Consider the following 21416-nt stretch of genomic DNA (forward strand, 5'->3'; position numbering starts at 1 on the left):
TACACATTGCACATAAAACTTTTGATTCATGCATGTTTATAAAATAATTATTTATAATTAAAAATTAATACTAACATTTCTGAAAGATCAACGGTTTGTTAGTTATTCGGATATCTTATTTGGATACTAGTTGTACAAGAGGGTGTCAAGACTCAAGAATGTGTGTTTAAATTTAAACAACAAATAGGTAGTAGTAATATATTGATGGTAAAGATGCATTTTAAAAAAACACCGGCGCCTGTAGCTCAGTGGATAGAGCGTCTGTTTCCTAAGCAGAAAGTCGTAGGTTCGACCCCTACCTGGCGCGTTACTACCTACTACGAGTACTAATTTTTCCTTAAATATTTACCCTTTTTTTTAAGTCAACTTTCCTCTTAAAAGCATAGTGTAGATGTCAATCTACCAGAACTTATGACTTGCGACTTTTTTGTTCAACTTTTCCATTACTTAATTTTTAAAATATTTACCTGTTTTTTAGTCAACTCTCATACTCACTCTGTTTTTTAAAAATAGCGAGGTTTGAAATGGCCGGATTTTAATGCATAATTTGGTAAGGTAAAAGAGAGGGAGTGAGAAATTGGTAAAACTTTCTCATTACTTAATTTTTAAAATATTTACCTGTTTTTTAGTCAACTCTCATACTCACTCCGTTTTTTAAAAATAGAGAGGTTTGAAATGGCCGGATTTTAATGCATAATTTGGTAAGGTAAAAGAGAGGGAGTGAGAAATTGGTAAAGTGAGAGAGAGAAAAAAGTAATGGAATTAATGTTAGTGGGTCATGGGGTCCACTTTAAGTTGTTAATTGTAGTGGTATAAGTGGTAAATAAATTGATGTATATGGGTGTAAAGATTTCCAAAAATAGAAAGTTTGAAAGTTGTTATTTTTAAAGAACGGACTAAAATGGAAAGAGTTGCTATTTTTAAAAAACGGAGGAAGTATTACTTACTCCAACAAGTGAATAATCCTTTTTCTTTTCATTGTATATCTTCCATTTTGATGTGTTATATGTAAACTTCTGCAGTGAGTCTAAACAAATTCAAATACCTCCTATCCTATCTATCCAAATGGATGTCACTATTTTGCTTTTCATAATTCTATATGTATGGATATCGAGCATAGATTAACAAATGCTCTATTCTTCTTAATTTGACTGCGATAACACCTCCACCTGCTAGAAGGTTCACAACTAGCTTCCAATTGTAGCCTATTCGCTCGCCTCTTTGAAATGTATTTCCCAATCATCCTCAATGCATTTTCTGTCAATACATACCTAACTTGATATATTAATCCACAAGTCTCATTTGATCTGTCACTATAAATGTCTTATGATCACACACTGGAATCTTGGATCATACACACGCAGGGACGGAGCCAAGATTATAAATGAAAAGGGGAAAATTATATGTGAGGAAAATTGAGAATTAGAAAAGGGGCAAATACAAGAAAATATAAAATTTTTGCAAAATCGGACAATAAAATAGTATATATAAACATATTTGAGGAGGGATATTTGCCCCACGCCCCACCCCTGTACACACGTCTTCTACGTATTTCTTGCAGCCTTGCACGTTTATCCTCTTCGATTGTGGAATCAGAGACGATAGATATCCTCATCAGATTCATCTTAGTCTGAATGACCACATTCGGTTTTAATAGTACTTCACTACTTTTTCCAAGAACACCAACACTACGCTTAAATAGATCATCACTTATAACTCTAACATTTGATTGTCCTAATCTATCCCTAGCTTGGGTGCACTAATTCATATAACTTCCTGCCCCGAGGCTCACCATTCTTACGCCCTCACCAACCCTCTCACAGCATCACTCTCTCCATCACCCTCACCCTAACACGCAAGATTCAAAATCCCATAAAGAATGATCGGGTTTTATATACTGTTGACGAATCGTGAGAAATTATCATCGATTTTTAATTTTGCAAGACTTGGTAACTCTATTAAATTTGATGGGAAATACTAAAATTATATTGATGCAAAGTTTATAATTTTAGGGGCGAATATTATTTTATGTATTTATTGTAATCTTTGATCATATGCCGCCCCCAATTTTATGAAGTACTAGCATTATAATTGCAGCGGGTAAACCAAAACTGAATAATGCAAATAAGAGCATCCATATCCGTGCTCATTGGCAAGAGCACGGATTTGGGCCCGGACCCATTTTTTCTGCCTGCTATTAGGCAAGAGCACAACACCCACATCCGTGTTCTTCCGCAAGGACGAGCACAAGGGTCCCACCATTCCATTATTCAATTTAAATAAAAATATTTCCACAAAATTAAAATACATTAAAAATACCTGGAATAATATTACAAAATACATTAAAAATTAAAAATTACATAATTAAAATCATAAAAAATAAAAATTACATAATTAAACTCCTAATCAATAAAAAAATATAATTCAACTCCTAAAATAAAAAAAAAACACTACTCGTGGACGAATTTCGCCCAAATGTGTTTGATTAGGTCTTCTTGTAGCTCAATGTGGGTTCGGGTATCGCGAATTGTGTGCCTTGTTTCGATCCTCTCACCCCCACCGTTTGCCCAGTAGCGAGTTGTCGGATGACACACGTACACTTCTGCAACACCGAGAGACTTTGCCGACCGGCTGCATCTGAACCTGTTTGGAAGTATTCAACACTGGCGGACAATGTGTTGACAATACGCATAAACAAGCGCTTTGACATGTGAAAACGACGCCTAAAGTAATCTTCCGGAAACCGCGGCTGGTCGGAAAAATAGTTGGGAACGAGCCTTTCGTGGGCTCCCTCTCGGTCACGATGAATGTAGCGGCGAGTTGATCTAGTTGGTTGAGGAGGAGGGACGGGGGTATTCGCTGCGACATATGCTTCATAAGCGGCACGATGTTGTTCGTAGTATTCTTGTTCTTCGCGCTCCGCTTCCGCAATGAGATGGGTGAAATTCATTTGAGGTTTTGAGTGAGAGATGAAGGTGTAGATAAGTTGTATGAAAAATATGAATGAGAGATGATTTGATGTGAAAAAATGATGATGAATGTGTGTATTTATAGATGATTTGGGGGGGGGAAATAAAAAAAATTAAAAAAATACAGAAAACGGGAAAAAACGGCCATTTTTTTGAGATTGTGAAAATATTTTTTTGTATTATTTTTATTTTAAAAAAATAAAAAATGATTTTCCAACTGATATGTCGTTGGCCAATCAGAACGCGCCACATCACCTGCTCGCTGGCACGAACGTGCTCGATGCATCGAGCAGCGGCGCGAGCGCAGCGGCGGACAGCGTCTCCGTGCCGCTGGCACGGACGAACGCGTCCCTGCTCGCCGATGTGGATGCTCTAATTAACATTAATCTAATCTGTCTAAATCAAATAAATTTATAAGCAACATTGTTTAATTCTGTCGAAATCAAATAAAGTTAGAAGTAACATTAATCTAATTCTGCCAAATTATTGTAAATAATCTTGATCATATTTCACCAACCCAATTTTCTGAATTATTATAATTGCAGAAGGGACACCAAAACTGAACAATGCAAATTATTAACACCGATCTAGTTCTGTTGAAATCAAATAAATTTTAAAGTAAATTGATTAAATTTTCTGTCGAAATCAAATAAATTTTAAAGTAAATTGATTAAATTTTCTGTCGAAACCAAATAAATTTAGAATTGTAATAGAAGTACAAACTTAGAATGAGTGATAACAGTCTATGGACCTAAATTCAATAATATGTCCAAGTGCAAAGCATATATCGTGACAGTGAAATTTCAAAGGTTACAACTAATGGAATATTGCAATGGAAGATTACAAACACCATATATTCTAAAAATTATACCACAACTTTATTCGTGTAAAGTCTAATAAGTACTCCCTATATGTCGGTAGAAGCCACAACTTCATTATAGTATTATATTTATTGTGGGGTATTTTATTATTGATGTGAATAAAGAGTTTATAAATGCTACATTAATTTAAATCATTATAGGGGGTAATATATTATCTCTCACTCCATGTATAATCGAAATTGTGGTGAATTGTGGTGAAATCGTGAAGGCTCTGCCCAAAGCGGACAATATCATACTAATGTGGAGTTCGGGTGTGCACCACCAGAACCCAATAGTGGTATCAAAGCCCTGGTTCAGGGGCTGGGCCTGTGTGGCTCGAGGTTCGGTGGGTTGCGCTTGCAAGTTCTCCGATGTCTCTGCGTGAGCTCGACCAAGACCTGTGGTGACCTGTAACATGGGGCACAAACATGTGGTCTTGGTCTGGTGGTCTTGGTTTGAGGGGAGGATTGTGGTGAATTGTGGTGAAGCAAATCATATCCCACATCGGAGAATGGACAAGAGTTGCAAGCATATAAATGGGCTACCCCAACTCCATTAGTATGAGGCCTTTTGGAGAGTACCCCAAGAGCAAAACCGTGAGGGCTCTACCCAAAGCGGACAATATCATACTAATGTGGAGTTCGGGTGTGCACCACCAGGACCCAACAGAAATGATTTGAAAAAATTATGTTTATATGATTCATGAAATTTTAAAGCCCTACCATTTATTTCCATAAAATTTTTTATAGTATTAATTCAAGAAATTGTATTATTTGGCGTAAAATATTGATTACTGGAGAGCGTGAATTTGAATCTGAACATTGTGGTTATTTTACAATTGAAATCAAACAAAACTTTGGTTACTCCGGTCCAGTCCACACAATAAACTAGGACGAATAACCGAATTTATCTCAATCTCTAAATATTTTACCATCAAATTTCATGACAAGCCTTTGAAATCTATCATGTATCACGACCTTTGTTTATCATTTTATTATATATTCTATTTTTATTTAATTTAGTAATCAATTTTAATTAATTCTAAAAATTTTAGACCATCCACAATGCCGCCCAGCCGACCGCCCAACCGAGCGCCGGCGTTGGGCGGTCTATTGCAGTCGCCCAGCGGGCGAATGCAGAGAGAAACCGCGCAGCACTGGGCGGTCCGCTCGGCGCTATTGCAGCGCCCGGATCGCCCAGCGCACCGCCTAGCGCGAAATTTAAATTTTTTTTCCCGAAACACTATATATACGCGCTTTGCTCGTCATTTTCATTCGCACCACTTGTTTTAACGAGTACTCTCTATATCTTAATTTCTGTACAAGATCAACAAGGGAAATGGATCTCAACAACGAGCCTAGTTCCGGGAGTAGCGGGTCACAAACTCCGTCGATCCCCGTGGGAGGTGGATGGGGTCAGATGCCCGGGTACTACAACATGTACCCGTGGCAGCAGATGTATTCCGGGATGCCAACGGGGGGGAGTCCGCCGGGGGGTTTTCGGCGGTACCCGGATGGGCACCACCGGGATGGGCACCCGGGATGCAGATGATGCCCGGGGGGGTACCGCCGACACAGGGGACTCCGGGGGTAGTACCGGCTACACAGTGGACTTATGGGGGGTCCCCGGCGACGGCGGGGGATGTCTATCGCCCTAGTTTAGATTTTTCGACTGGTTCATCGCACACATCGACCCAAACGCCCTTGGGGTTTGATAGTTTCTACTTAGATGACTTGGTGTTTGATACTCCCGGAGCTCCGGAAACTCTCGTTGAAGGGGGAGGGGCAGAGCGGGTGCGTGGCGCCCCCGCGAAGAAGGGCAAGAAGAAGGTCGGCGAGTCATCGCAGCCGGGTGAGGAGGAGGTACGGAGGAGGTGGACGGACGAGGAGAACGTCGCGCTCTGCAAGGCGTGGGTGAGTGTTTGCGACGATCCTCTCGTTTCGAACGAGCAGAGGATCGTCAACATGTGGGGCAAGATAGCAGCAACCTACATGAGATTTTGCCCGGAGGGGAGGCCACGCAACGGGGAGGATTGCCGGGAGGCCTGGAACCGAATCAGGAGTGCGGTCTCCCGATTTTCGGGTTTGTACACCAACGCACTCCGCATGATGAGCAGTGGCCAAACGGAGGAGGACTGCAGGAGAATAGCTGAGAAAGCCTTCCCACTGAAGGGGGTATACAAGGACTTCACCTACTGGAACTGCTATCTTGTGCTGAACGAGTCCGAGAAGTTCCGAGTAGGTGTCGACTCTGGCTGGCCGAAGAAGCAACGACTGAACTACACCGGCAATTTCAGCGGCAGCAGCGGTGGTTCCCACGACCTCCCCGAGACGACGCAGGAGTTCCCCACGCCGCGTTCGGTCGGTGGCCGACCTCGCCCGATGGGGCGCAAGCCCGCTCAGCGGGAGGCGAGGGGGAACGCCGGGGCTTCCCAGGAGGTCTAGTCGGCATCCCCCCTTGGCCAATCCACCGAGGATCTCAAATTCTTCGCTCGCGCCCAAACGCGCGCTCAGTTGATCAAGACGATGGCCGAATGGCGGGTGGCGACGGATCCCGTGGAGAAGAGCGTGCTTCAAACCTTAATCATGAGCCTGCAGGACGAGTTGGAGGCGGCACGGAGGGAGACCGGCGGCGGCGGCGGCGGTGGTGGCGGCGGCGATGGTGGCGACAACGACGGAGGCGGCAACGACGGAGACGAGGAGTGAATTGACACTCCTTTTTATTATTGTATTTTTTTTAAATTAATGTATTTTTTTAAATTATTGTACTTTTTAAAATTTTAATATTATTATTAAACTTTTCCCTATTTGTCTCGTAAATTAAATTTCGTATATTGTGTGATTGTTAATTATTTCATTTTGTATATATTTGTTAATAGTGATATGGATATTATGTGGCTAGGCTATGATTGGGCTATTGCTGGGCTATTTGCTTCTTTTGACGATGTGATAGGAGGATTTTTAATACTGATGATGTGGCAGTGGCTAGGCTATGACTGGGCTAAAAGTACATATTATTAGTATCGTCGTATGCAACTTACTTTTCTAATAATTGACGTTCGGCCACATGGCAAACATAAAATCATAGTAGTATTGAAAATCTTTTTAATTATATCTAATTGCACCTGCTTCGCTAACTGTCAAATTTCCAGGTCACGGTGCAATTAAATCTAACACATCACCACTGTATATCCATATAATAAGATAGTATACGTGGCAGAATTCAGACGATTAATTTTAACATATCTTCATTTTTTTTATTTACTTTTATCATATGATAGTGTGTGTACATCAATAAATTTCTAGCCCAACACACATTGACTGAGAATATTCTTAGTTTACTTGTGACATTTATTTAAAAAGCGGTAAAATACTATAGTAAAATTCATAGTTAAAGAAGGAATTACTCATTTAGTTTATAAGCCTTAACAAATCAAAATATAAATACCCTTAATTAAAAAAACATACATGCCTCGAATAACATTTATCAAATAAATTTAATTAATCATCTCTGATTATTTGTCAATACCAATACACATAAAAAGTCAGTCATCAACATCATCACCATGAAATAATAAGACACTTTTCTAAGTTGATATTAACGTCCAAATAATATCTCTTATCCTTTATTCTTGGCAGAGTCATAGTAGACTAGTAGTAGTAGTTTTACTTAATTCTTTTGTTCAAAATCTATAAATGAAGGTATAAAATAGGTATACTAGCATTTATAGCTGTCAAGTTGAGGACGCCACGTCGACATATTCATAACGACAGCAATATATAATTATTATTAGTTATATATTTGTCTGCAAAAAAAATAAATTTGTACGCGTTAAGGACGTGTTTGAGGTATGGAAGAGAAGAAAGTTGGCCTATTCCCATGTTTGATCATACTACAGCTTATTTCACAAATAAATTTGAATTTATGAATGAATAATTTAATAGAAAAAATTAAAACATTCTTGTACAATAAGTTGAATTATATGGTTGGATTACCAACCATAGCTAAATCATATTTCTCTTATTTATTAGATGAATTACCCAGGCAGGTTATGAAGATCTAAATGAGTGACACGGTATAGTATACAATCAATTTTGATTTCTCTCAATTTCAATTTTATTTAGTTTGATTATTTGGATGTAGAAGAATTGAGATACACATTAATCTTTTTTTGAAAAACGCATTAATTTTATCACTTAGAGCATCTCCAATGGCGGACGTCCGGTCGGACATCCGCGACGGGCGACCGGGACGTCCGCCATTGTGGCGTTTCAACTCGGATACGGACGTTCCGTAAGGACGTCGGATGTCCTCGGACGTGCGGGCGACGGGCGGGCGGACGTCCGCCATTGTGGCGTGGGTCGGACGTCCGGTATATTAATTTTTTTTTGAACTCTATATATACGGCTCGTTGAACTTCATTTCATTCGCACCACTTGTGTTAACAAGTTTCTCTATCTACATCTCTATTTTCAAGTATATCTACAATGACTAGTGACAGTGATAGCGAGGATGAATTGGAGGTCGCTGTGGAAGGTGCGATAGATAGGCTGCTACACCAGAGGGAGCAGCGGCGGCAGCAGGCGGTACATCGGCCGATTCGTCGTCGAACTATAATACCCCATGACCACATTGCTGCACATATTCGGTTGTATCAGGACTACTTCGCTCCGCAACCGCGTTTTGGAGATGCCTTATTCCAGCGACGTTTTAGGATGCATCGTCCGCTGTTTATGCATATCGTGGGTGCTTTAGAGAGAAGATACCTGTATTTTAGGATCAGGGAGGATGCAGCTGGCAAACCTGGACTCACGCCCTTACAGAAGTGCACTGTCGCAATCAGACAACTGGCGTACGGAGGCGCGGCCGACATGTTCGACGAGTACCTCCACATTGGCGAGTCGACAGCCGTCGAGTGTCTGCAGAATTTTTGCGCGGGCGTGAGAGCGATATTCGGTGAGCGGTATCTTCGGAGTCCGAGCCCCGAAGACTGCCAGAGTCTGATAGATATGCATGGGTCGGTGCACGGTGTCCCTGGGATGTTGGGCAGCATAGATTGTATGCATTGGGAGTGAAAGAACTGCCCCGCCGCCTGGAAGGGGATGTACACTACTGGCTTCAAAGCCAAGCATCCCACGATGATCCTTGAAGCTGTAGCTGACTACCGGCTGTGGATATGGCATGCTTATTTTGGAGTCGCCGGGTCGAACAACGACATCAACGTTCTCTAGTCGTCGCCCCTGTTCAATGCTCAGTGCAATGGCGTTGGTCCCACCATCAGTTTCGTCGCCAACGGCAACCAGCACAATATTGGATACTATTTGGCGGATGGGATATACCCAAACTGGCCCGTCTTTGTTAAAGACAATCAAGCATCCGCTCGGACAAAAGAAGTCATACTTTGCGAGCCGTCAGGAAGCAGCGCGCAAGGATGTGGAGCGTGCATTTGGTGTGCTCCAGAGTCGATGGGCGGTAGTCAAGGGTCCTGCACGGCAGTGGTATATTCCCAACATCGGCGATGTCATGTACGCATGTATCATAATGCACAACATGATTGTCGAAAATGAAGCTGCGGAACTGACTCAGTGGACCAATGAAGATGATACGAGTGCAGGTCCAAGTCACGGCGTGGCCACCGCGAATGTGAATATGGGGGTACCTCATGGAGAGGTCGAGCGGATGCGTGCATTTGCCGACATGCGGCAAACAGATGCCCATGTTCGACTTCAGAACGATATTATCGAAGAGGTTTGGACGCGGAAGGGTTGACGTTGATGTTAGTACTTTTTTTTGTTTTATTACTATGATTTTTTTTTCAAATTATGTATTTTTAAATGAAGTTGTTAATTTTTCCCGTTCGTATTCGTGTTGAAATTTTATTTCCGTAAACGTAAATTGCTTTATTTGTGAATTTGTGATTTTTTTTTTATTGCGGGAAGTCCTAGTGGGAAGGGCGATGGGAAGGGCGGATTGTGAAGGGGATGTCCTAGTGACGTGGCAGTGGGATGAGAAGTCCTAGTGACGTGGCAGAAGGTGTTTTTGGAAAGTCCTAGTGGATGTCCGAGTGGGACATCCGCCCACTGGAGATGCTCTTAATTTTGAGACATTAGTTAATATTTCATTTATTGACAATTGCGCGTGATTCAGTATCGACAAATCCACAGGATTAACTAAATTTGCGTGAAAATATATCTTGGACTCCAAATCTTTACTTAAAATTACATATGCCATATTTTCCTTGACTTTATTAATCGTTAAACCACGTCGGCAATTTCAATTCAGCAGGCAGCTCCTCTCTCTCTCTCTCTCTCTCTCTCTCCAGTCTTCACAGCTACGACTCCTGCGGATCTCGATTCTCGGCAATGGCCTCAAGCCCCGCACTCAACAAGGTCGGAGGCGACGCTAGTGTGGCGGCGGAGTCCGGCTCCGAGGAGAAATCTCCACCGGCAAAAAATTCCGTGAAGCATAACGTTTACGACACCACTATCAGAAGCCACAGCTCCGGCAGCGGCGACAGGTTTGAGTATTCCGGCTGGGTTTTTCATCTCGGTGTGAATAAAATTGGGCGCGAGTATTGCCACTTCCGCTTTCTCACAATACGCGGCAAGTATTTGGAGATGTACAAACGCGATCCTCATGAGAATCCCGGCACTGTATGTTCCTCTCTCTCTCTCTCTCTCTCCGCGTTTCAGTTTCCGTGTGGTTTTTGAGGCGTTTTGTTGAAATTTATGTTTTATTCTGAGCTGTGAATATGATATAGTATGGATGATCACTGAGTTCTAGAGTGACGTTTTCTTAATTCAGTTTCACATACTTAGATTGGACTATGGGGTAGGCTTCCTTCTTCTCATCTTTGTTGTGTTTTCAATACTGATCTTGGAGTCATGCATCAATGGGTTTCTGTTTTTTACACGTTTTGATCAATATTATTTTCTGTTCGGTTATGCTTTTCGGTTTCTAGTTTTTTCGATTGAATTTCTAAATTGTCTAAAGAAAAAGAGAGGCGTGGAGTATGAAGTTGCCCTCTTAAATTGTACTAGTACTAACTTATAGTTAGCCACTCTTTGATTAAGTGTGCTAAAATTGGCACTCGTAAATCATTCATGCACTTCTTAGCATTGAGCATGTTTTGTAATAGTTAGCTGGGGGAGGGGGGAATGAAGATGCTCGTTGTTCCCAAAAGATGAAATCACAAAACAGAACTAACTTAACCCAACTCGAGTGAGTCCACTCTCATGTTTGGATTGGTGCCACATATTTTCTTATCCCACATTGATCTAGGTGGACCTTCTCCAAAACTGACTCTACAAAGGATGAACTCCTTCTATATTCTTGTGTTGATAATTCATTAAATGGAGTACTACTTATTACTATGTATGCATCATGTCTCTGATGATTCACCTAAAACTTATCTGGAATAGATGAAATTATTTCTGGAAGCAAAGTCATTTGATATCCAATAACTATGCTCATTCATTTGTGGCAGAAACCTATTCGAAGGGGTGTCATAGGACACACACTTATGGTAGAGGAATTGGGTCGACGGAAGGTGAACAATGTTGTAAGGCCTCTGCATTTTTCCTTCAATCTTCTTACATTTAAATTATAATTCTCAGAATTTTATATTTTGACTGTTTTGTGTCCTCGTATTTTATTATCCTTGTATTAGCGTATTGTTCAAGTTACTCGTAACTTATATTGCTTAACAATGATAGAAGTTTGGTTTCTCTCTGCATTTTTTTTGCTCCTTTTGTAGGATATGTATGCGCTAAGGTTCTACAATCGTTTGGATGAAGCTAAAAAGGGTGAAGTAAGTGATAAAATCATTATATGTGATCTTCTGATAAACTGAGTGGTTAAGCCTTGTATGTAGTTTCACTTGCGTTCGCTTTTGATGTTATCATGTAATGCTATCTTGATTTCTAATCGTATATTCAAGTCAGGGTAACTAACCTATCTATTACTCTCAGTTAACAATGCACTTAACAACTGTGTGAAATTATAGTTTCTGTATCTATTTTAAATTCATCTCTGAATATAATAAATGCATTTTTATAAAAACCTGAACAATGTCTCCTTATATAGCCAAAAGTTGTTCTGGCTTTTCCTCTGTTTGATATGACATTTCGTTATGATTGAAGTTACCCAAGTTGATTCTTTTTTTGTTGCAGATTGCTTGTACTACAGCTGGTGATGCCCGAAAATGGATGGAAGCATTTGATCACGCTAAACAAGTGGTATAAGAGAAAGTGACAAAATATGGCATTTATTATTTGTTGTTTTCCAAATAAAATATGTTTAGAATTTTCTTTTCTTCATTTGCCATTGATAACCAGATTGGCTTAGTACTTTATGGTTACATTTGTTCACATGGGCGGACCCAAAGTGTAAGGGGGAGGGGGAGGGGCTTAAGCACTCAATGAAATATTTTTTTAACTTTTTTCTATTAATTTTTTTAAAAATTTAGTCAAGTTTAGTGTAAGTTATAGTGTAAAAGCCCCTACAAATTATCTAAATTACTCAAAAATATACATCAAAATAAAATTTAGAAATCTCAGCCCCTATGGATGATTATTTTTGCGTCCGCCCCTGTTTGTTCAGATAAGAACCTTATGTTCTTTGTATTTGGCTGGAAGTGTGTATAATGTTCTGTTGTTTAATTTTTTCCTTTGGTTTATTCGCATTCATTCAGCCATCTACTCCTCTGAGTAATTTATGCTTCTTTCCCTTTCATTAAGTAACAGACATATTTTGAATTGTAGGTAGAATATGAGTTATCAAGAGGTGCTAGTGTGAGAAACAAGCTGAGTATGGAGGATGAGTATGTGTATATCTCCGTATTTATATAATTTTACTTTAGTAATAAAATGTTCCAAATTTACCTTTTTCTTGTGTAAATGTTGCATGTCATTTGTATAATGAGTTACGAGTATCATATTCTGTAACATATCATATTAGCTTCTTCCCAAGGTGGAGGCACAGAAATAGAAATTCGTACATTTGCTCACCATTACTCTGTTCTTTCAGTAATTCCACAATTTCTCACAGAATATGCTATTTTACATGTGATTTTGCCATTTTGCTTTGTTAATTTAGAATGGTTACTTGATCTCTATCATAGTTGGGGCCATTTTGCTCTGTGAATTTGAATGTGTAGTAAATTCTATTTACATTTAGAGTTGGCAGTGCTCCTACAAACTCTGAAATTATTTTCTTTAATTTTTTGTAAGGATTGACCTGGAGGGTCATCGGCCTAGAGTGCGGCATTATGCTCATGGTCTGAAAAAGCTAATAAGGATTGGACAAGGTGAGGTTGCTCTCTGTTATGCACAGTAACTGCTAAGATTTTTTTTATTTGCTTATATTATTGTTGGAGATCTGTGTTTTGTGTGTATCTATATAAATATGTATTTTATTATTTAATTTGCTTATTGTTACAAAAATTTCTTCAATCTCTTTTTCACAGGGCCAGAGATGCTTGTGCGCAAAGCCTCAAGCTTATCTGGGAATAATGTGGAGACATATTATGATGCAGATGGTGGCGATGCTGTTGAAGCACATGAATGGAGGTGTGTCCGCACAGTCAATGGTACATTTACAACTTGGTTGGAGTTCTTTTTTTGTACCCCTGTAGGTGATATAATTTTGAACTTGAATTCTGGAAACCATCCAACTCATGAACAAAGATGACCATCTTAGTTAATAACAGCAGGCCTCAGGCTCTGATAGTATTCTAATTTTTCATGTATTTTATATTTTAATACTATAGTTTAGCCACTATTGTAACACTACTTTTGGTTTCAGGTGTGAGAATATTTGAAGATGTCGCCAGCTCCACGGTAATTCAGTAATTGAAAAAACTTTTACCTGCCTTCACTTAGTTATACTACACAGGCGTGTAACTATTGGGAAAAAAATATCATAAAAATGTGTTTTCTCTCAATTATAAATAAATTTTTTTGCTTGAAAGCCAAAAGGAGAATAATGTTGATGTCGAAAATGATTCAGGATATTGTGTGGTCTTTATTTGCCACTTCTCTCTGTCCTGTGATGTACGTTGTTTGAATCCAACAATAAAATGTTTGGTTGAAGTTTGATGGAGAAGTTGTGATTATGTATTATAATTTCTCAATGCATTGTTTTATAGAATGTTAAAGGGGTACTGGTCAAAGCGGTTGGTGTTGTAGATGCGAGTGCAGATACCGTGTTTGAAATTGTGTTAAATACTGATCGACAAAGGAGATACGAGTAAGTGTGTCAGATTTTGTTTTGTGCCTGCTTTTCCAATTAAATTCAATTGGATGGTTCTTTCACAGGTGGGATGCTTTGACTGGTGACTTGGAGTTGATTGATTCTATAAATGGACACTATGATGTTGTATATGGGACATTTGATCCACGCTATCTAACTTGGTGAGTGATTCTTGTTAATAAGATTCATGTTTTATCATTTTCTCTTCTGGTGCTAACTGCTAAATGATTTGAAGATGAACAATGGCACAATTTAAGTTTTAGTCTTTCAATTTTAAGTTAGTGTAAAGTTAGGCATCAAAGATTTCTATTTTTTGCAGCTCCCAAGTCCCATGTATTGTTCAATTATTATTTGGGACATAGTAGATTGGGTTGGGAGTTGGGATAGAGGGCTACTTTTACTCATTAAAATTAAAATGTACCTATCTTTCGTAATTAAAATGATCTCTTTGTAATCTGTAACGCGACTCTCTTCGTTTTATAATTGGCACCAACCTGCACCTGTGTCAGTAATCAGACCATAGGCTTGACATTATCTTTGAGGTTCTGGTTTTTGTAAGTTGATCTCATAGTTGCATTTTGTGCATGTGACAGCCTTGGGCTCATTATTCAATAGTTACATTCTTTTTCTTTTCTATTGATGTTCGATTCTGCAAAGAAAAAAGAATGTGTCTCTTTGTTCCTTTCTTATGGTTATATTTTTTTCCTGCCAATTGAAAGATGTTACTATGTGCAGGTGGCAGTCAAAGAGGGACTTTGTCTTTTCAAGGCAATGGTTTCGCGGACAAGATGGAAAATACAGTAAGTATCTGTATTCTGCTTCCCTTTGCCAATATTTAGAAGTTTAAATCATTCTGTTTCTCATGTGTCTGTACATTAATAATCCATGATGTTTTGAGGATTTTAGAATGTTGTATATGTTCCTGCCTGTGATAAAGAGTTAATAACTTAATATTTTGTCAAAATTACTAAATTATAATGTAGTAGTATATCAAATTGATTATTGTGATATTCTTGATTTGGCATTTGAGTGGTGTGATTGTTCATCCTTAAATTATTTGATCACATGCAATTCACCAGTATTTGTATAGGGCTCACTGTTACATCGTTTTAACAGAAAATATAATACTTGTGGCCCAGCCCTTTGAGCTTTTCGTCTGTCCATTTATGCTAGATAGCTGAAACAGACTATATATGTGTTTTCTTCTGCTTTACTGTTTGTGAAGTTTAAGATTTAATAGTTCTGTGAAAATATTGTGGATTAGTAATTTTCTGATTGTGATGCCTATAAAATGAATTGTTTCCTGATGCAAATAGTAAGGTAAACAATCAGATCAAGTTTCTAGAATGAGGTCTAAAACTGACAGTTTTGTGATTGACAATATGATGTACATCTATTGGTGCAGCAATCCTGCAGTTTCCTTCTATACACAAGAATCAGCCTCCAAGATCTGGCTACGAGCGCACAAAAATTAACCGTAAGAAAATTTTCTGCTGAACAGAAGCATTTTGTTTGAATATGCATTTCCCACGTTGACTTGAAGTACAATGTTAAGAAGTTCGTTCGTAAAGCGTCGAGAGTTTTTTTGGGTCTGATAAATTACAGTACATTTTTCAAAAAAAAAATTGCTATTAATATTTTTATTAAAGTTGCTCTTAAGGAGATACTCTATACTTTTAAATCCAATTTACTCTCGCCATCTTATAATCTGCCTTTACAAGCACATTCATGGGCCTAAATCCTTTCTTGGCTCATCCTCATGGGTTTTAGCATACATGAATTACATATTCTATTATTAGTTTATGTATTTTGTACATTCTCATTGTTCTTCTTGCCATAATGCTTGTCAAGTATTTTGTTGCTCACCGGTATTTTATATTTTAAGTTTATAAAACATAAATAATTCTTGACTCTTTTCTCTTACCTTTTTCCATGTAGCTTCCACATGGGAGATGAGTGATTTAAGCACATCTTCCTCAGCAAATGGTGCGAGATGTCTCATCACACAAACACTAGAAATAAACCCCAAAGGTTGGTTCAAGTGGAGGAATAAGCACTGTCCGAAGTTTGAAAAGACTGTTCCTTATGCGTTACTAAGTCAAGTATCAGGTTTGTAATACTTTGAAGTCTAATCTACAAATCTGGGAAGTATCTATTTTCTAAATGTGCAAGAAACAATGTGCTTAAACATTAATGAAGCATTCCTTTTATTCAGAGTAGTACATAAACAAAAAATCATGATTTCTAACTATCAAAGTTTAAATTTATTAATCAATTGATGTAGTTTAGTGTCTATTTTTTATTCTTTATATACTTATTTTGGGAAAAACTATTTCTTTCCTTAATTATGCAAACTCCGATCAGTTGTATTTTTTCTTCTAGCTCTATGATGTTATCCTAAATAAGTAAACATCTCACATGCCATTATATCGAGAAGTTTCCTTCAATGGAATTTGAGTAGATTTTAAGAAATTGGCCTGTCTAAATTTTTCATGAGAAATAGCATTATCATTATAATAGAACCTTTTCACTTGAACTTTAATGTATTTACTCTTTTTAAGAATTCTTAGTTGTTAGCTTTTTTTAGGCTTCAGAATTGTTTTTTTATAGCATTGTTTCTGCTAGGTATTATTACTCTTATTTTTGTTTTATCTACTTTAGAAGTTATGTTTCTTTGCTTCTGTGCTTCATGTTACATCACTTAGGGTATGACATGACTGATAGTGACAGATGCAACACTGCTCAGCAGCTATTCACTTGATTTTTATAGATTGTAATGCAATTCTAATCTAGTAAACTTCCATTATATAACAGTTAACAGTTTACCTTTTTTGTCGTCATAAAATGTACCAATGGTCTCCAAACTGCTGAACAGAGCCTTGTACTTAACTATGGCAGGCTATTTGTTTTCTAAGCACATAATATGCGTATTCATGTTTCTTTTTGCTTTTCCTCCTCAAGTGATTTGGGTGTCAAGTAATTCCTTTTTCTGTGATGTTATCATGATATGTTTAGGTCTAAAGGAATATATTGGTGCAAACCCAGCACTTGCATCAGTGTTCTCCACCACAATAGTTCATTCCAAATCATCTGATCTTTCTGGATCCAACAGTGAATTTGAGGATGCAGAAGGAGCGGATGAGTTCTATGATGCAACTGATGATTCATCCTCTGATGACGATGACAATGAGAACGACAACAAAGAAGAAGTCAATAAGGTTTAGTTTGTTCAATGGCAGTAAAAACTCGATGTCGCTCTCACAAACTTCACAAATTCTTTGTTTTTTTGTTTTATGTCAGGACATGAAGACTAAACTGAGGAACATATCCTGGGCCATAGCAGGTCTATCAGCAAAAAGGGCTTCAGGTGTTTTTCTACACAAAATCTCATTGACAATCTACTACTTTTTATTTAATATGTTACCACCATTAATAGGTTATTATGCACTAGTCATTCACATTATTCTGCAAAGTATTAATTTGATCATCTGGAACAGAGCAAGAATCAAGTGTGTTGAATACACTTGTATCTCCGATTAATCTCGATTCAGATGAGTTTCATGGGACCATGAGGAGAGCGAAGGATGAACTTGACAAGAATTGCTGGTCATCTCCTGATGGTTCTGGATTCATGATCAGAGGGAAGACATACTTGAAAGATGGCATGAAGGTAGACAGCTTATTACAATGACAGCTTCTACTAGTGTTTTCCTTTTCCATAGTTTAAACCTAATATCTATTTCATGGTTATTTTATTTGATCCATACTTGTTCAATAATGATGGCTGTTTCATTTTTCAAATGTTTTTGTTGCCCTGACGCCCTTTAGGTGAAGGGGGGAGAACCTCTTCTCAAGCTAGTAGCAGTTGACTGGTTCAAGGTGGAAAATTGTGCCTCAAAAGTTGCATTGCATCCTAAAAGCCTGGCCCAGGTAATGCTTAGCGTATGAGGTCACAAAACTCCAACTGATTAAAACTCACTGCCGAATACTTCTACTTATGGATATCTCAGTTCATAATCCGTGCTTAGAAATTAGAATTATAAACTTGGGAGCTTTAGTTGTCACTACTTCAGATAAAAAATGTAAAACCTTAAAATGTGTCGATTCATAGTTAAATGCAACACTTCCAAGTAAATCTTGTCGTCTGTATGAATATTGTGTCAAGTCAGCTATTTCCCAATTGAAGAAGCTGTTAGTCCTAAAGATGAGTGCTGTGTATTGAAACTATGGGGTTTGCGTAACATGATCTGATAAACACAATCCTCTGAATCAACCCTGGTGAGAATCTTAAGAGAGAGAGAGAGAGAGAGACAGATGAAGGGTATAATCATCTGTTCCAAAAAAGTGAACATTCTACGGGAAATAGATTTTCTGATTCTTCAACTGTTCAAAAAAAGTTTTACTATTCTATTAATAATAATGAGAGCACTTCTTCACCTGTCACACAGATAGCATGCCACAGTTAAATTCTCAAAGCACGTAGGATCTTAATAGTTACTATAAGTTATAACACATGAATTTAAAAATGCAAGAGATATTTTCTGTCCCCCCTCCTCCGAGACGTCTAAAAGTGGACCATTTCTCCATAAATTTGAATAATTTTCCCTAAATCCCCCTGTTAAAACCTACTCCCTCCATTCCATAGTAGTGGAGTCATTTTGCCATTTTGGTACGTTCCATAGCAGTGGAGTCATTTCCCTTTTTAGTAGTCAACACATTTCTTCTCACCTACTTTACTCTCTTACTTTATTCTCTCTACCTTTTTCATTTCCTATATTTTTTTTTACTTAACTCACGTAACACAATTTTTCTTAATCTCCGTGCCGGAAAGAAATGCATCTACTACTATGGAACGGAGGGAGTATAAAGTTTTTGTGTAATAATGCCACTGTCAGACGTATTTAAAGGTTATAGCATGAAAGTAAACATAACTTTCTCAAAAGTAAGTGTGTTCGGACAAACTAGAATAAGAGGGTTCAGGTCCACCGTGCCGCGGCCTTTAAAAAATTTGATGTTTATTTGCCCATAAAAAAAGAGGGTTTAGGAATAATGCATCTTCATGATGTCCATTATTATGGTTTTCTTTTTGTTGTATCTGTACTCTCTTACCATATCACAGTGCCAAAATATTGGAGTCTTTGCCAGGAAGTTACTGGTTTAATGAAGTGTTATGTTTCTCTCTGTTTGGCTCTGATGTCATGAAGTCTTATCGTTTCTTTCAGTTTGCTCTTCCAGTGATCATAATATTGCTCTATGTCCCTTAATATAACATTGTTCTTTTTTTTTACAAAAAAAAACAAAATTTTCTGATGTCATTTCTAATTGCAGAGTGCGGCAGGGAAAAAGCTTCCATTCATCTTCATTATCAATCTTGAGGTGTGTCTATGTGGCTACTGTAGCCTCCCCTTTTAGAGTGTTATAAGTTTTTTAGATATATTCTATATATCCATCTGGGAGGTTATACTTAATGTTCTCAAGAAGTCTTTCTGTTTTGTTTTTACTCTCTTTTGGTTTTAACGTCTAGAAACAAGAATTCATATGCTTAAAAAGGGCTAACTTACCAAGAGAGCGACTATTTTTTGCATAAAGTTTAAATGTGAAGTGATTAACTTGATGGAAATCAAGCAAAGTTATATTTGACTACCTGATTAAATAATCAGCTCTGAAACAACGTGTGTTTCAGAGTTGAAGAAAGCGTAAATATCTTCTTTGTTCTTGGAATATTTGAGTCCAGAGCATTTAAGACCAGGAAACTTTATAATGGTCTAACTTACTATATTTTATTCTATCTTCCTTTTTCTAGGAATATTTGAATTCAGAGCATTTCAAATGAGAAATTTATAAACTGTTTTAACTGTATCAGGTGCCAGCTAGACCGAACTATAGTCTTGTTCTCTATTATGCTGCAGACAGGCCTGTAATCAAGAGCTCACTATTGGGAAAATTTATTGATGGCACTGACATGTATCGTGATTCAAGATTCAAACTTATTCCAAGCATTACTGAGGTAGCAATCTTTTTGTCTCTCAACTATAGGTAACTTCTATAGCTCTACGCTAACAATTCTTATTGCTGTTAACCACAGGGGTACTGGATGGTAAAACGTGCTGTTGGAACAAAAGCTTGCATTCTTGGAAAAGCAGTCACGTGCAATTACCTTAGACAAGACAACTTTCTCGAGGTTAAATCCTAGTTTTAATTATTCCGCAAACAGTTTGGCGTGTGGATCTCTGTCTAGATTTCTCTGCTTATGTTTGCTGTGTGGGTTCTCAATGAGTACCTCATTGAGAATGAATGCTTAAAATAATGTAAAACACATGGCATGCCTGTTGGAAAATAGACGTTGCCACTTTGATTTGTCTGATGTCAGTCTAGCATATGGTTGCATGCACATTTATTCTTTTTTAACTTCCCTTAGTATATAGCTGGTGGAGATCTTTGGCTCTCTCATGGATTGGAGTATGAATTTATACTTTTTTGCTGCAGATTGATGTGGATATTGGTTCATCGTCTGTAGCCAGGGGTGTAATCGGTCTCGTTCTTGGATATGTTACAAGCATTGTCGTTGATCTTGCCATAGTTATTGAGGTGTGTATACTTTTTCTTCACCTTATCCTGATGCTTTACCATTTCTATTAAATTAATATGCAATTCAGTCAATAACAATGTTAGATGGTGTCCCTTCTGAGAAATGCAATCTAACTTCTAAACTCTAATCACCCTGGTTTTTACTTTCTTCTTCTTTACATTGAAGAGCTTTTGTCTGATAAATTTAGACATTAGGATTTTATTTATAACTGGCATATTATCTCCAGTTATTGCTTTTCTATTGAACATGCATATTAATTGTGACGTTTTCTCTATCATTCCAGGCAAAAGAAGAGTCAGAACTGCCCGAATTCATTCTTGAAACTGTTAGGCTAAACCGTGTACAGCTTGATACTGCTGTCGACTTAGATCAGTGATCGATTAATGAAACCAATCTGTGTTGCCAACATGGTTCATTTGTTACAGCAGGCCTGCTTATGAATGTATAGAGACAACCTCCAAAGTTTACAGTATTTTTTTTTCATGAGACAGCACCATCTCTATCTACTTGATTTCAAACATTTGGTGCATAGTGCACATTTTATTCATTAATAGTATGCCAAGCAAGTCAGCTTGCGCGCACACACAGAGCAGGTCGACTTCACAATGGTGTGGTCCATAAAGAAATTTTCTTTGATGGGCCAATGATTTGTAAAGAAAAGTGATTAGGTATTGTTTGATACTAATATGGAATTACAATGAGGTGGCTTTTGAATTTGAATGGTATTGGAGTGTGGTTAGATTTGCA

The 21416-nt window shown here is 38.0% G+C and overlaps 1 protein-coding gene and 1 non-coding gene across 3 annotated transcripts; both read left to right on the plus strand.

Annotated features, from left to right (window-relative positions):
- The first annotated feature begins 234 nt into the window (after positions 1-234).
- On the plus strand, positions 235-307 carry TRNAR-CCU. Its single transcript has one exon. It is a non-coding gene; the product is annotated as a tRNA-Arg (tRNA).
- Positions 308-10072: 9765 nt separating this feature from the next.
- On the plus strand, positions 10073-21416 carry LOC121748308 (protein ENHANCED DISEASE RESISTANCE 2-like). Of its 2 annotated transcripts, XM_042142583.1 has the most exons (22): positions 10073-10482; positions 11316-11390; positions 11586-11639; positions 12001-12066; positions 12592-12650; positions 13060-13136; positions 13296-13418; positions 13634-13668; positions 13977-14077; positions 14146-14241; positions 14816-14880; positions 15486-15557; positions 16019-16189; positions 17096-17298; positions 17381-17447; positions 17578-17750; positions 17909-18010; positions 19409-19456; positions 19944-20087; positions 20166-20261; positions 20567-20668; positions 20953-21416. In XM_042142583.1, the coding sequence occupies exons 1-22, from the start codon at positions 10192-10194 to the stop codon at positions 21043-21045; spliced, it is 2313 nt and encodes a 770-aa protein (XP_041998517.1). In that variant the 5' UTR covers positions 10073-10191; the 3' UTR covers positions 21046-21416. The 2 variants fall into 2 exon arrangements, with proteins under 2 accessions (XP_041998517.1, XP_041998518.1); XM_042142584.1 differs by lacking the exon at positions 12592-12650 and having other exon boundaries at positions 10416-10482.

Source organism: Salvia splendens, chromosome 9 (genome assembly GCF_004379255.2).
Source record: "Salvia splendens isolate huo1 chromosome 9, SspV2, whole genome shotgun sequence".
NCBI lineage: Eukaryota > Viridiplantae > Streptophyta > Magnoliopsida > Lamiales > Lamiaceae > Salvia > Salvia splendens.